At 37.0% G+C, this 14,221-nt stretch overlaps 1 protein-coding gene across 16 annotated transcripts in view; it reads right to left on the bottom strand.

The window, feature by feature from the left end:
* The window catches only part of beta-Spec (spectrin beta chain), a 50,505-nt gene that overhangs the window by 18,459 nt on the left and 17,825 nt on the right, over nt 1-14,221 (bottom strand). For 12 of the 16 annotated variants that reach the window (XM_013317377.1, XM_013317383.1, XM_013317388.1 and 9 more), the window contains exons 2-12: nt 8,464-8,645; nt 5,790-5,941; nt 4,960-5,133; nt 4,377-4,665; nt 3,260-3,431; nt 2,722-2,850; nt 2,183-2,395; nt 1,647-1,844; nt 1,157-1,286; nt 745-894; nt 379-518 (exon numbers count right to left, since the gene is read on the bottom strand). In XM_013317377.1, the coding sequence (XP_013172831.1) occupies nt 379-518; nt 745-894; nt 1,157-1,286; nt 1,647-1,844; nt 2,183-2,395; nt 2,722-2,850; nt 3,260-3,431; nt 4,377-4,665; nt 4,960-5,133; nt 5,790-5,941; nt 8,464-8,599 (1,883 nt within the window). In that variant the 5' untranslated portion in view covers nt 8,600-8,645. Of the gene's footprint in view, nt 1-378; nt 519-744; nt 895-1,156; nt 1,287-1,646; nt 1,845-2,182; nt 2,396-2,721; nt 2,851-3,259; nt 3,432-4,376; nt 4,666-4,959; nt 5,134-5,789; nt 5,942-6,674; nt 6,899-8,463; nt 8,646-9,680; nt 9,950-14,221 lie in introns of those variants that run through there. The other 4 variants (XM_013317380.1, XM_013317379.1, XM_013317381.1 and 1 more) reach the window with 4 other exon arrangements.

Raw genomic sequence — 14,221 nt, 5'->3', positions numbered from 1 at the left:
ACGGACGATTCTTTGACTATCAGTAAATCACATCAAAACGATCAGAACAGGTCTACGAATTTGATATTATTTTTCCTCCATTTATCGAGGTTGCGGAGGTCTTTAGTAAATTAAGCAACCTCCTTACTTAGTTTCTTATTGCCAAAACGTAGCAAACACATATTTCATCTCTATGATTTTATTGTAAATAAAACAGATGTTTTTGTATTAATGTTTTGTCACTTACAGTTGGTATAGGCAATTTCAGATATATTGCCGGCTCAAGGACATCTGCACGCTGCGTAGTTCACAACACTATATTTTCCGCATCGCCGCATGTAATGTTCCGAGTCGCCAAAACATATGACAACTTCTATACCACAAGTAAATATTAAGTACCTGCGCTCAACAGCGAGATGTACAAGCTCTGCGTAGGCGTTCTCGAGCTGCTGTATGCGTTCCACCGTGATGGCGGGGTCACACGGCCGGTAGCCACCTTCCTCCTGCTCCAGGAACCGCTGCGACTGACCCACCACCACCTGCACACAAACATACATTTAAACATGCCATCTATTACTTATATCATCATTTTACGCTAAGTCATTTTACTCTATTTATGTCATACAAATATTTAATTTGAAGTACGATGTGTTGTTGTTTTAGACCATCATTAATTACTTTTAAATAAGTATAATTTTTAATCGTAGTTTGGAAGAGGGAGGAAGATTACTTAAGATGGAATAGGAAGAAAAAGGACAAGGTTACCTTAACCCGTTCCCCGAGCACGTTGATGTCTGCCTCTACGAGGGCGTGCTTCTGCAGCAGGTCCTCGACACCCATCAGATGTTTGCCGTAGTCATCCGTCAGCAGACGCATCTTGATCTCCTCCATTGAGTCCAGGATGTAGAGCATCTCCTGAAAATCAATAAAACATAAAAATTAAAATTTGTCTTATTTTTTACGAGAATGGTCGCGCACTGCTAAACCAACAGAAGAAAAACATGTCTCTTTTTTTCAAATCGAAAAAAGGGAAGACACGTTTTATATACTCGTGTATTTATTTAATATAAATAATTGGTAATAAAAAATATTTTGTTACATTCTATTTGGCGCAGCACAGAATCTTGATATAAAGGTAGTTCCCGTAGTTTGAGTGAATGTGTCATTGTTATATCACCTGGAAGTTCTGCTGCAGCTGCAGGGAGAGCTCGAGGCGGGCACGTCGCGCTCGCAGCAGCTCCAGCAGGTACGCCCACAAACGTAGCACGTTGTCACGTCGTGCGCATACACGCTCCATGTCATGGTATCTGGACAAAGTTTGTACTCTTACTACATCTTCTTAATTATTATTAAAAAAAACTAAGTATCAAAACCTGTTTGCGTAAAGATTGTAGATTAGGTGATTGTTTAAAAATTCATAGCTTCATATTCAACAAGTGTTATATTGTAAAACAAGCATATGTAACATAAAAATATGGACAGAAATTAAACACTTCCAAATGGAACACCTCTATCTTATTCTGGAACCATAACTCTATGGATACATTTTATTAGTAACAGTTAGTCTTTATAACACAGGATTTAATTTAATGGCTACAGAGAAGTAGACATTACTTCGTATCTTTAAAATAAACTGAAACTTATAGCATAATATAACTTTGTGTTACCTCTCCGCCTGCAGCTCTGAGCAGACAGCGACGACAGCCTGCACGCGCTCCTCGTAGGCGAAGATGTCGGTCTCGATGGCCTCGTGCTTCTTGGCGGCCGCCTCCACCGCCGCCAGGTCGAACCCGAAGTTGTCCTGGCTCACCAGCCGCTGGTTCTCCGACAGCCATGTCTCACGCATCTGAGCTTTGCGGTTGAATCTGAAAAAAATATATATAATTATTGTTTATAAATATATTCTGTGCTTAGATTCGTTGAAAAGTAATTCCTTTTATCAATTTACAATTACGGTAAATCAACTATTATTACTCTTTAGAATCCAATTTATGGAAGAAACACGCTAAGAAAAATTATACTATTTATCTACTACATACTACACGACTGTGTCTGCGCCGGAGTTAAAAAATAAGTAGCCTCTGTGTTCATCCAGATTATGTTCTATATGTATGCCAAATTTCATGGAGATCCATTAAGTCGTTCTGGAGATACATTAAAACAAATATGAGCAAGATATCAAGATAAGATATGCGAGTAGTACCTGGCGGCGAGCTGCTCCAGCTTCTCCTGGCGGATGAGCTCCTCGCGCAGGGCGAGCTCGCGCTCGTGCTCGGCCTTCTCGAGACGCTCCCAGGCGCGGTTGATGTCGTGTATCATGCGGCCCTCGCGCGGCGCGTACGGCCGCTGGTTGGCGGCGCGCATGCGCGACTGCAGCGTGAACAGCAGCACCTCCAGGTTGCCCTTCTCCACGAACCTGACATATCACATATTATATTTAAAAAAATCTTATTAGACAATAAAATATTGGTACACGACGTCGATCTTAAACCCTTTAACAGTTAAGAAAGTAGAACAAAAGCGTGAAATATTTTTTTATTTGGTTTAAACTAGAGCCCTCCTGATTAACTATTGCTTTCTGAGATCAAAATTGCTGTCATTATATTTGATAAAACATAGATAACAATATGTTTTAAACAGGGATTTTGTTTCCAGAAACTCACAGTAACTCAGCGTAGTAAATGCCAGCCCGATGAAGTCATTAACATATATGTGTATAACATAGTATAATTGTAATATTACTTGGGAGGTTTCTCGACAGTGCGGTAGTTGGCGAACTGTATGAGCTGCTGGCGCACGCCCTCCAGCGAGTTGGCGAACGTCCTGTCTCCCAGCGCCTCGATAGTCCGCTCTATCCACTGCAGCAGGTCACTGGGAACAAACACAACTCAACATTAGTCATAATTCAGTTTATGTGTAGGATTCCACTACTGTAAAGAAATTAAAATATTTTCTCCTGTAAAAAAGAAGTTAAATGTTGATCGTTAACACACCATTTTCTAGTTATAAGAATGTTTAAAAATTAATTAATTCAATGTTTCAATATAACTGGATAATATTTTGATTCAAAATTATAAATGTATAAAATAACAGTATATTTTTTTTGCATTTTCTCTAGTGAAATTCACAAAATTTTAGTATAGTTCTTTTCAAATGTTTTGGCGGCTCAAGATCACCGGCGCACTGCTCAGTGCCCTCCGTAGCTGTGCGCAGCGACTAGCATAATTTAAGAGCGGCCAAGATATCTGAAAACTATTATACTAGGTATGAAATATAGTACCTGGTGAGTGACTCATATTCCATCATCATCTTGTCATTCTCCATGGCGATGCCGACCACCTTGCCGATACGCTTGCCCTGCACCGTCTCCTGCTTCAGCTTGCTGAAGTAGTGATAGTACGTCACCACGTACGTTATTATAGACTTCTCGTCGGGATGGTCCACCGCGATATCTAATTACAGTCACAAAAAACAATATTTATTAAGAATTCAAAACCAAGTCTTATGACACTCCTGGGTTGAATATGAATGTCGCCTCTATTATGAAAATCGTTTAGGTTCTAGGTGAACATACAGGTACTAACATATAAACCCATATAAAATTTTCATACGCTCAAAAAACCTTAGCCAACGTCAGTGTTTAAAATTAACCGTTACATTTAAAACGTCATCTTACTAATATTATAAATGTGAATGTTTAGATGGCTGGATGTTTGTTAGAAGGTATCTCCGGAACAGCTTAACGGATCTCGATTAAATTTGGCAAAAACATAGAACATAGTCTGGAAGAATACATACGATACTTATAAGATTTTTTTCATTCCGCGCGGACATAGTCGCGGGCGACAGCTAGTCATTCATGAACTACATTTCAAAATTGGAAACGTATCAATACTGATACAACAAATAATCTGTTATTTACAGAACACATTAAATACGAGTATGATTTATGCAAACGTAATCCTTGTCCTTGTAAAACATTATATAAATATGTTTTATATTTAGTAAAACATAATGCATGTGCATTACAAACGTACATATAACATACTAATTAACTGATAGAGCGAAACGTAATATCATATTACTGATACGTGTGTATACATCAAGTGTGTCGAGTATAAATTTAAAAGTAAATACACGTAATCCCTTTAATGATTAATATGTACAGTCCAACCAGGATAAGCGAGAAACCGTTATAAGCAAGTCATTATCGCGACGGACGAACTCCATAAGTCAGAAATTAGACATAGAGAAAAACCTTTTAAAAATCCAGGAACCTTGGACTTTCGATTATCCAGGTTCGACTGTACATAAACAATGGATTTTTTAAACTTTGTTTTATGAAAGAAAATCTCGTGTCCTTGGATGACAAGTGAAGCTCAGGCAAAGGAAATTACCTTCAGCATCCAACAGCTTGGTTAATCCAAGTTTCTCTTCAGCCACGTTGAATGCATTATTAAGATTATGCATAGGATTGTTCCTGTGGAGTTTCTCAAACTGCACGAGGTCGGGCCTGTGCTTGTGTATAATGGCGTTGAAAGCCAACCCGTCGCGCCAGGAGGTCGTGAAGTTGCGTACATTCACGTTATTGTATCCTGCAGTCTTCATCTGGCACCATAGTAACAGCGCATCCTTTGCTGACTTTGTTTCTTTGTTGTCCGTCTCTTCGATTGTTATGTCTTGGATCTGCCGAGCAAGTATACAAGAATAAACACGATAAGTCAATAAAAAGATTAAAAATTCTCTTAAGAGTTCTGTCCCAATTATTTCAAGAGACCGACTAACCGTTAGTTTCCGAGGTCAAAATCTCTATTTAAAACATATCGTCATCCCTGTCTTTCATCTTTGAAAAAACAGAGATAACAATGTTTTAAACGGAAATTTTGACATCAGAAACCCACTGAAGGTAAAGAGAGATAATATGAAACTGACTGTAAAAGTACAAAGAATAAGGGAACTAATTCAGTTGTGTCTTTATACCTGGAACCGTAGAATAATAGTCCATATGAGTCCGAGACTGAGTCGAGGGTTGCCATCGACGATGTCGTGAGAACCCATGTTCTCGAGATGCACGCGCTGTTCGCGCAGGAACTGCAGCGCTTTGTCCACATTCTCCAGGCAATGTATACGCATCTTGCCTTTAGTCGGCCGAGGCTATAACAATCAAGAATTATAATACTTTAGACCCAATTTCTAAACTTCAATGGCGTAGCTGTTAAAACCCCTAATATTCAATAAATTCAATTAAAAAACATGTAATTCAATATAGCAACTACTTTTTACTACTTTTAGTATATTTAATAAAAGCTAATAATTGTTCCGACTATCAATAATTTAAGTTGATGTTAAAGAAAGATGAAACATGAGGACTTTAGCAAATCTCAGCGTAACGTATATCGATAGAGATCTCCCGTAAAAAGGATTCGAAAATATAGGAAATGAGAGACAACGCCAGCAAGTCTAAAAGGCATCTTTAGAAAATAAAACCGGTTGAATTATTGATGTAATAAATATTAAGATTCTAATAAGACTAGCTGTTTATTGAAGAAATATTTTCCTTTCTAGTATCGACATCTTTTATCTATTTTACGTTTCTGAATGCCAAAGGTACGGAGACCTACATTGGACATATCTATGTCTGTGGGATAACACTATCGAACGACTTGTATTAATACATATCCTCATCCCTTTCATTCTCTTTGAAAAAAATGGAGACAACAATAAAAGCAGAGGTATTTAAAGGTGTTGCTAGTAGGTTACTAGCCAGATTACATTTACCTACAAATGTGTACTAGATAATAGGTACTTACCAGCCTCTCTCCTGAGAGCACCTCGAGGAGTCGGATTAGCATCTTGCCGTCTCTCATGTCGACGTAGAGGTCGCCGATACGGCACCCCACACGGACTAAATGAGAGTTCACCCATTTCTGGAAAGTCTTCTTCTGCACGTTCTCTCGTTCGTCTGGACAACAAATAAAGACATATGAAAATAATTATAGTTGCTTTTGGTAATTGTTTAAATCAAAATACCTAATATTTTGAGATGTCTTTTCTTAAAAGAATTTCGTTAAATTTATATTGGATATATACATAAATATGTTTTAAATTCGGTAACCTAGTAAAAATTCTAAAATCAAGACACAATCTACATAAAAGCAAATCGTCGCAAAGTATGATAGTGTATAGAGAAGAAGGGAATGATAACACAATAACCGCCAGTGGGGCCGGCCTCGCAGCGGCGACCACAGCGGCGGCGGTGGCCTGGTCCACAGCCACGGCGGTGCTTCCCCGTGCGCCCGCGCCCGCTTCTTCATCGCGACTCCCAGCGCAAACATCGCGCTTGACAAGACAGTCGATACCGGTAACACGAGACGTAGATCAAATTCCTAAATGCTATCGAGCGGAACGCAATCTTATGCCAACCTTATCGATGCCCGCGAGCCCTTCACTTCAATATTCGCAATAACAAAAATATATTACCTTTTACAACGTTTATATTCGCTGCGATCAAAATATCCAAAACTTACGTAGATACTTCCAAAATTCCTCGAACAAAATGGACAAGCAAAACTAGCAAAACTCAGAAAGCACACATTTTCCTCTAGTGAGGAAGAGGAGAAGGAGGAGGATCTAGTGATCACATTTGTAACGACGCACCAACACTGAACGAGGAACAAATAGGTGATGACACAAACCTCTCAGCTCCGACACAACTTTGTCATAGTAGACCTCTAGGCCTGGCACTTCAATATCGACACCCCTTTTTATAAGGTCGTAACACTCCGTCGATGTCATATCACCAGCACTGCGAGACTGACACTCGGCTTCGAGGCGAAAGAACGGGAAGAATTAGAGCGACTAAATTCAACCGCCCGCTGGACGAGGATATTCGATACGTGCGCTCCAGATGTCGACAACTTTAGGACCGGTTCGATCGAACAGTAATCCTATCGACGAATCGATACAAATTTATAAATATATATATAAATGTAAAATATAAATCATGAAGACGTCAAAATATATGTCAAAATTGTTAACGAACATAGCGATGACGGTTAACGCAAAGATGTGTAACGTGTACGCAAGAGAGCGCCTCGTACTATCTGATAAGTGGTACAGATAAAAAATTCGGCGTCCGATAAATAGATAAACGATCAGTACTACAACTACGCCTAGTTGTAATAAAATAAATTGTTTGTGACCACTGCTTTTTGATGGGAAAACGGAAATTATGGTTGCGAATACTGATAACGTCTGAGGTTCATACAGTCAGGCTATTAATAATAAGCATTGTTATTAGAACAGTAACATAATAACAAAACAGATCGACCAATATAACACACGATATAAAGGTCAAGTTACTCGAATAATTTGTCGACATATAAAATCACTCGTTGTTATTATTGATAACAACTGAAAAGACTAGATACTAATGCAAACAAATGAATTTATTTGCTTTTTTAATAGCACAATATTGTAAAATATTTAAGGCAAAACCTACCACAGTGGAACACTTATCTAATGGACTTCAGTCTATCATAACAAATAGGGAACGAAAATTTTACTATTTTAAAGTAATTAAAAAAAATCGCACAGTTGAGCACCACTGAAAACGAAATATGTTTTCTCATCCGGATACGAAGAACTGTATTTCTCTTGTTCGGTCGGGTCTAATCAAAACGACCAGGTTCACGGTCGATCAGGCCCAAAAAAGTTTATACATTAATGCTACCGTCCTTTGACCACTGTTTGCAATTACAACTGTACTGCGCCTGATATAACGTTTTTAATCCTTTGACACTTGAATTTGCAGCGTCGGTTTAATAAACATTAAGCCACGACTAACACTTACTGCTAAATATTTAGTTATGGTAATTTCAAAACAATAGTATGATACGATTTTAAACTTCTGAAAGGAAGTTTTGGCTACTATTTTTCGATGTCAAGCTTAACCTTACATAAGTAAGGTTACTTATATGTTTATAAGTAACATTTACATAAATGTACGTATATATAACCTAAGTATAAGTTGAGACATAGTACATTTGATTACGTTTGATGGCATAATTTTGCAGCAGTCTATTGTAAGGCCTGTGCCCCGAGCAAGTAAATAAAGAGACCGTCGTCTAGTCAAGGCAGACAGTTGTAGGGTTGCTACAATAAAAAGGGGTGCTCTCAAAGGCTGTGCATTCCATTTCATCACACGCACGGTATCCATACCATGTATGTATAGATACAGTTATTATGAAAGACAATTTTGTTCTATTTACTTTTTCCAATGTCAAATAAAAAAATGATATTTTATGGCCAATTTTATAATATTAAAACGTAATTTTGTTTCTCGACGGCTGCAATGAGAGTGATAATAGGCAACATACAACGAACTATGTAAGAACATGTTAGGTTGTGATCTTTGAATATCTTTATTAGTGGGTAAGTAATCTTTGCCACAATTGTTTAGGAATTATTAAGTTTTTTTTTTACCTGCTAGCGCCTTAATGCGCGATCGTTCGTAGAGCCTTGATGATGAATTGCCGCCGTCGTACTCAAACTCGTCGATTATCTCCTGCCCATGGCCGATGGACGGGTCCCACCGGGACACCGAGATGTCGGTCGTCATCGCGACCTATTGCCGCACAACGCCGTGCCTCGCCACGCTCAACTCTCTGTTCAAAACAAATAAAAGAAAATTAACAACTATTACTCCAAACACTTTTAAGTATAACTAAAGAATTGCATATTTTGAGAATTCACATAAAACCACATTGTAATCTCAGTATTCTTTATCAATAATGATTGAAAGCTTTTTTTATGAAAACGTTCCTTGAATGAGAACATATTTTTATCATATAGATAACATTTAAATTAAACAAAAAGACGTTATTTACATTTTTTTTAAATTAAAATATTAGGAGATTTTTTTGTAAATTTACTAATATTTCTTTAACCATTCCAACTAAGCTCTAGGCTTGTGCTAGGATATGGTTTACGACAATAGTCGAATGGCGAGATTTTAACCCCCGGCCTCGTGGTCGGAAATCCGTACCCTTAACCATTAGACTATTGACGCTTTTATTTCGTAATCGCGAACGTAATATTTCCTTATTTTGACAATTTTTGACTGACTTTTTGGAATCAAGACCGTATTGACCAAGTATCATCATAAAGACAAGACAATTTCGCTTTAATAACCTGATTGCAAATAACTGAAATGAAGCTACGTTTATATTACATCAAAGTTGAGTAACAAAGTAGGATGTAATTATGTCATACATCATCATCTTGCAAACTGTAAAAAGTTGATTTATCGAGGCTTTGCTTAAGCTTAAAGTAATTACAAATTGAGGTTAGTACAAAATGAACCTTCATCTATATAAAGCACTTAACATGATAAGAAAAACACTTGTAACAGTGATAGGGTCGTACAACTAAGGTTGCATGGATAGCCGGCTAACTTACAAATCAACAAAAATAAAAAAACTTCCGGGAGTATGTTACTGCTCCTGCCGTGGCAAGGTCAAATCCAGATTACTTGGCTAATTTAATTTGGACTTTATAAATATTCGGTAGGGTCTTTTATAATTTTTCAGACTATCAAATATGTTCTTCCGGTTGTCTTATAATGACATTTTATAGTTAGGAACTTTATTGTCACAAAGAAATCTACACCTACATTCACACGATTAGATAAACAACTTTACCGGTCACCTTTACACGAATTATGGACACTGGATATGGTGAATTGACCCAAAATAACACATTCACCTTGAAGTCAACGCTGAATAATAAACAATTTAACCGGTTAACACAATATTACGCAAACGTCTCGTTTTCAACACAACACACACTGCCCACTGCAACGCCTCACCGCGCACCAAAATGTTACATGCACTTTACATACAATCGTTTCAACGTGACGTCATATTTGATAAGATTAGATATTAGTTTTGTTAATATCACACCTATATCTGTTTTGTTCTTACACAATGTACAATACACTTTCAGCACGTTTATAAAGGTTTGGTAATCAATTTCCTTTACCTTCTAAGAAAACTTACTTTAATTTAAAAAGTTACGCAAGACACGACGATTCGAATACTCACAAATGACTAATTGTAAGCCATCAGGATATACTTGAACAGTTTTATCTGTCCGTTCGCTCTTATCTGGGTGTAATTATGGCGGGTTTACCTATTTACAAGTATTACTTATATAAGAATGTAGACAGTAGAAATTATTGGAGACATAAATAACATATAGGATCAAATTGTAGCAAGAAAGTAACGATAATTTATTCAATAATAAACTTTCAAAGCAGGAAACGCTATGCAACTTCAGCTAATTTAGAGCAGCAGTGAAATCAATTAGTATAAACACAATAATAATGGCAGAGGGTCGCTAAGCAATTCATAAATAGTCTACGGACGTATTAGCACTGCTACGTGCAAACAATACCATTGTTGCTATGAATTGTGATGCCACGCACGCTACTGTTCCGTGACTCACAAAACACATATACTGGATAGAAGAATAAAAATGTGGTCACCGTTTCTTTTACCTTGACTATTGGCTAAGGTCGAAGGTTTCCAACGCCATATAAATGGATCTATTCAAATGGATTCACCAATAGAATTAGTATAATATACAATACTAGCACAATGGTTGTTTTCATCACACACGAAACTTAACATTCTCAAACATTACCAAGTTTAACTAAGGTTTTCACAAATAGCTGATGTTTTCTCTGAACCATGCTGCATTCAAGCGAAGAGCAAATAAAATCTGGGGTTCAACAAAGTGCATTCGTTTCGGAGCGATTCTTTAACGAATTTCTAAAATGTATGAAATTGACGTGCGACAATCACATGACTTATCGAAAGTTGTTGACAGTTCTATACATTTCTGAAGTTCGCTATGGAATCGCCTCGAAGCGAATGCATTTCGTCTAACACCGCAGTGCAGTCATGAAATAATTTAGAAGAGAGATCGCACAAAAGATGAATAAAATGAATTTCATGCTCAACCGTCATATCGTTTGTAATAGATATAAATAGCAACGGCAATAACTGACTGTCGCCGGCCGGCAACGTAAGACCTTGCCCACAATGTTTACTTGCGAGAAGGTCGACGGTGACCACACAATTAATATAAATGCTACATATCTATATTTTACTAAAAGGAAAGCTTGTTGTAGGCTGTAATTTGCATCGTAATAAAGAAAATGCTCCTTAATATCTTATAGCATATTACATCAACAACTCACGCCCGTAATCCAGAGAGGTAGGCAGACACCATGGACCTCCATTTGGCACACATTCATACGTTTACGCATACACGCACGATTATAGTTTAGCAGATTATAGTATTACTTGTTTAAAATTTAATCTTTAGCGACTTGCTACCACACGGAGTCGTTAAATGGTAACTAAAAGTGTCCCCCAATGTAGATTTAGTATGACAGGCTTCATGCATGTGACTTCGCCATAGGCTATGGGTGAGGTTTTAATTTGCAAATCAATTTAATGGCCGCGTTTTGAAGCAATGGTACATACAGGGCATGCGCACTACCGATGTTGCGACCTAGATCCGTTATCAAGCTAGTATCCATTCGATACACTAAACCACGCCTTGTCATTATAGGTATACGACGAATACGATTATGTATTAATACCGCAAACATTATGGATGATCTACAACATGATTTTGTTAATCTTACTAATATTATAAATGCAAATGTATGAATGGATGAATAGATGGATGTTTCTTTGAAGGTATCTCCAGACCGACTGCAGGGATCTCGCTGAAATTTAGCATAGATGTAGAACATACTCTGGAAGAATACATAGACTACTAATTAATTTCTTAAATTACGCGCGGACGGTGTTGCGGGCGGCAGCTAGTAACGTAATAACTTCTCCAGTCTAATGAAATGTAGTAAGGGATACTCGTGTGTTTCCCTGTAAACGGGACATCCTTGTGGTAAAAATTTAATTTTATTCGTGCAAACCTATCTAAAATTGTTTTTAATTTTCGTATTAAAACCACGTCCGTAAAGTGGTTAACGAGTGTGTAATTAAAAAATATTTTCACATGGTCTCGTGTAGTCTAAAAGTTTGGAAGTTTTATTTTATAATTAAAACTTGTAAAATAAATGATTAACTAAAAATAAATATTAAAAAAATGTTTATATTAATATCGAAATTGAAAAAGTTTTTTTAATGCAAAAGTGACACATCTCGTTAAGTGGGTGCAATAAGAAAAGTTTTTAAAAGACTTTAAACAATAGAATCGCTCGCATTAACAATTTTCCACACAAGAAACAAAGGATTAATAACAATTAGTGCTGTTATCGTATGGGAAATCAACACATTCAAAAACCAAGGTCGAGATCTACTTCAGATAACAAAGAACCAACGTCTAAAAAATCAGCAATTCAGACAAGGCAGGAATGCAATTTCAGATCAGCTTGTCTAAAAAGCAGTTCTTGTTCCATGTTCTTCCAATGATAATTTTCTTATAATGAGATACTTTTTGAAAAGTTTAGATTTCCTAAGTAGTATAATGTTGCTTGGTTTCTGATTTAAAATGTTACCTACAATTAAAAACTAAACTCATTTGTATTATTACATAACAAAGTAAGAATAGCACATACGAAAACACTCATATTTTTTTTAAGATAACGTCATTGCTCACAAATTAACTCACTACAAGATAACAATACAGTAACGTTATGTAATAACGTACTTGTGTTACATAAGGCTATCTGTGATCATATGTATCAACGTTGATTTACTATTTATTTATACTTCTCAATACACTTTCATCTTCACTACGGACGCATGACGTATTAAAAGTTTTCACCGGAACAACTTGACTGATTATTCGCATTTAGTAATTTATAAAAAGTTTTGTTATAAAAGAAGAAGTCTCTCCGGCAATCCATTTCCAGATTATATTTATAAAATTAGCCCTTGAAGAAACTAGGTCCGTACAATTTTACGAGTCCGGAGGCCTCACGGCCGAAATTACTGGCAATAAAACATCTTTGATATAAAACACAGCATCAAAGTGTTATTGGCAGCAAGGTTCGAAATATAAAAGCGGGGCGTATTGAGTTGGCAGGCGGTGGGGTCGATGACCTCCGCGGCAGACATGGCGTCGCACCATCGGCTGCCGTTACACCATAGTACCACCATCACGCGTATTCTAAACGACAAGAAACTATTTTTTTCCAAAACTTTACTAATTAATACTATCAACTTAGATTTTCAACAAGCCTAAGAGTCTGGCTTTAGTAACGCGACAAAATAAAAAAAAATGAAATATATGTTTTTAAGCAATATGTCTTTAACTGCAACCTATGGATATTAGAAAAGTATAAAATCACATATTCCCTTGCAATCGACTGATTGCTCCAAAAAAAAATTAATCTTGCCTGGCATCCTATCCTGGACTTGAGACAGGACATTTATTGCGAACGTGGCTTCCACCGAACAAGGGAACTGTCACCATCCTTATTAGGGGGAGACACGAGGCGGTGGCGAGGCGGTCGCGCCGGTTTGGCGACGGATATCCTGCTACCGTTCCACTGCCACTTACTCTTACATGCCATTTCTACACACGATATACGAATTAAAAGAAAAATATATACACGAGGAGAGCTCTTCGAAATTCAAATTTACACATGATTCAAAATTCCACGGTCATGTTCATAAAGCAGAAAGTTCGTGGCCTAAACCAGCTCAAACCGCATTGTAATTTATTTATAGATTTGTATACTAACGACTAAAATAGTTTATATAACATATACGCCAGCGCCAATGTTGATTTACACGGAGAAAAGTAAAATGTTAATAATTTCAATATCAAACTTAATCTTAATCTTCAAAGGCTTAATTTACTAAAGCTAATGAAAGTAATAATGGAATTTTAGACTTAAAGATATTCTCGATTTCACATAGTAGTGACATACTATTATACTATTACATACGGTTACATATAACTAGTTGTAAACAAGCGTGTGTTATGTAAAAGTAGAAAGACCGTTATATGCCGGACCGCACTGCGTGACGAGGCCTCCCCCCAAAGGCATGTCCGTTTTGATGTACTTCGGAATGAATAATCCGTTATTATTCGTACACTTTCACTTTAAATTCTTAACATTTCACGATCAGAAACACAACAGTCCAGAATCAAGCTACATTTTCATGTAGTTATTTAGTCTGTATTTGATCGTAGATGC

The sequence above is a fragment of the Papilio xuthus genome, unplaced genomic scaffold (assembly GCF_000836235.2).
Source record: "Papilio xuthus unplaced genomic scaffold, Pxut_1.1 DF826938.1, whole genome shotgun sequence".
Taxonomy (NCBI): Eukaryota; Metazoa; Arthropoda; class Insecta; order Lepidoptera; family Papilionidae; genus Papilio; species Papilio xuthus.
The sequence above is the reverse complement of the archived record's forward strand: the minus strand, read 5'-3'. Positions and strand labels throughout refer to the sequence as shown.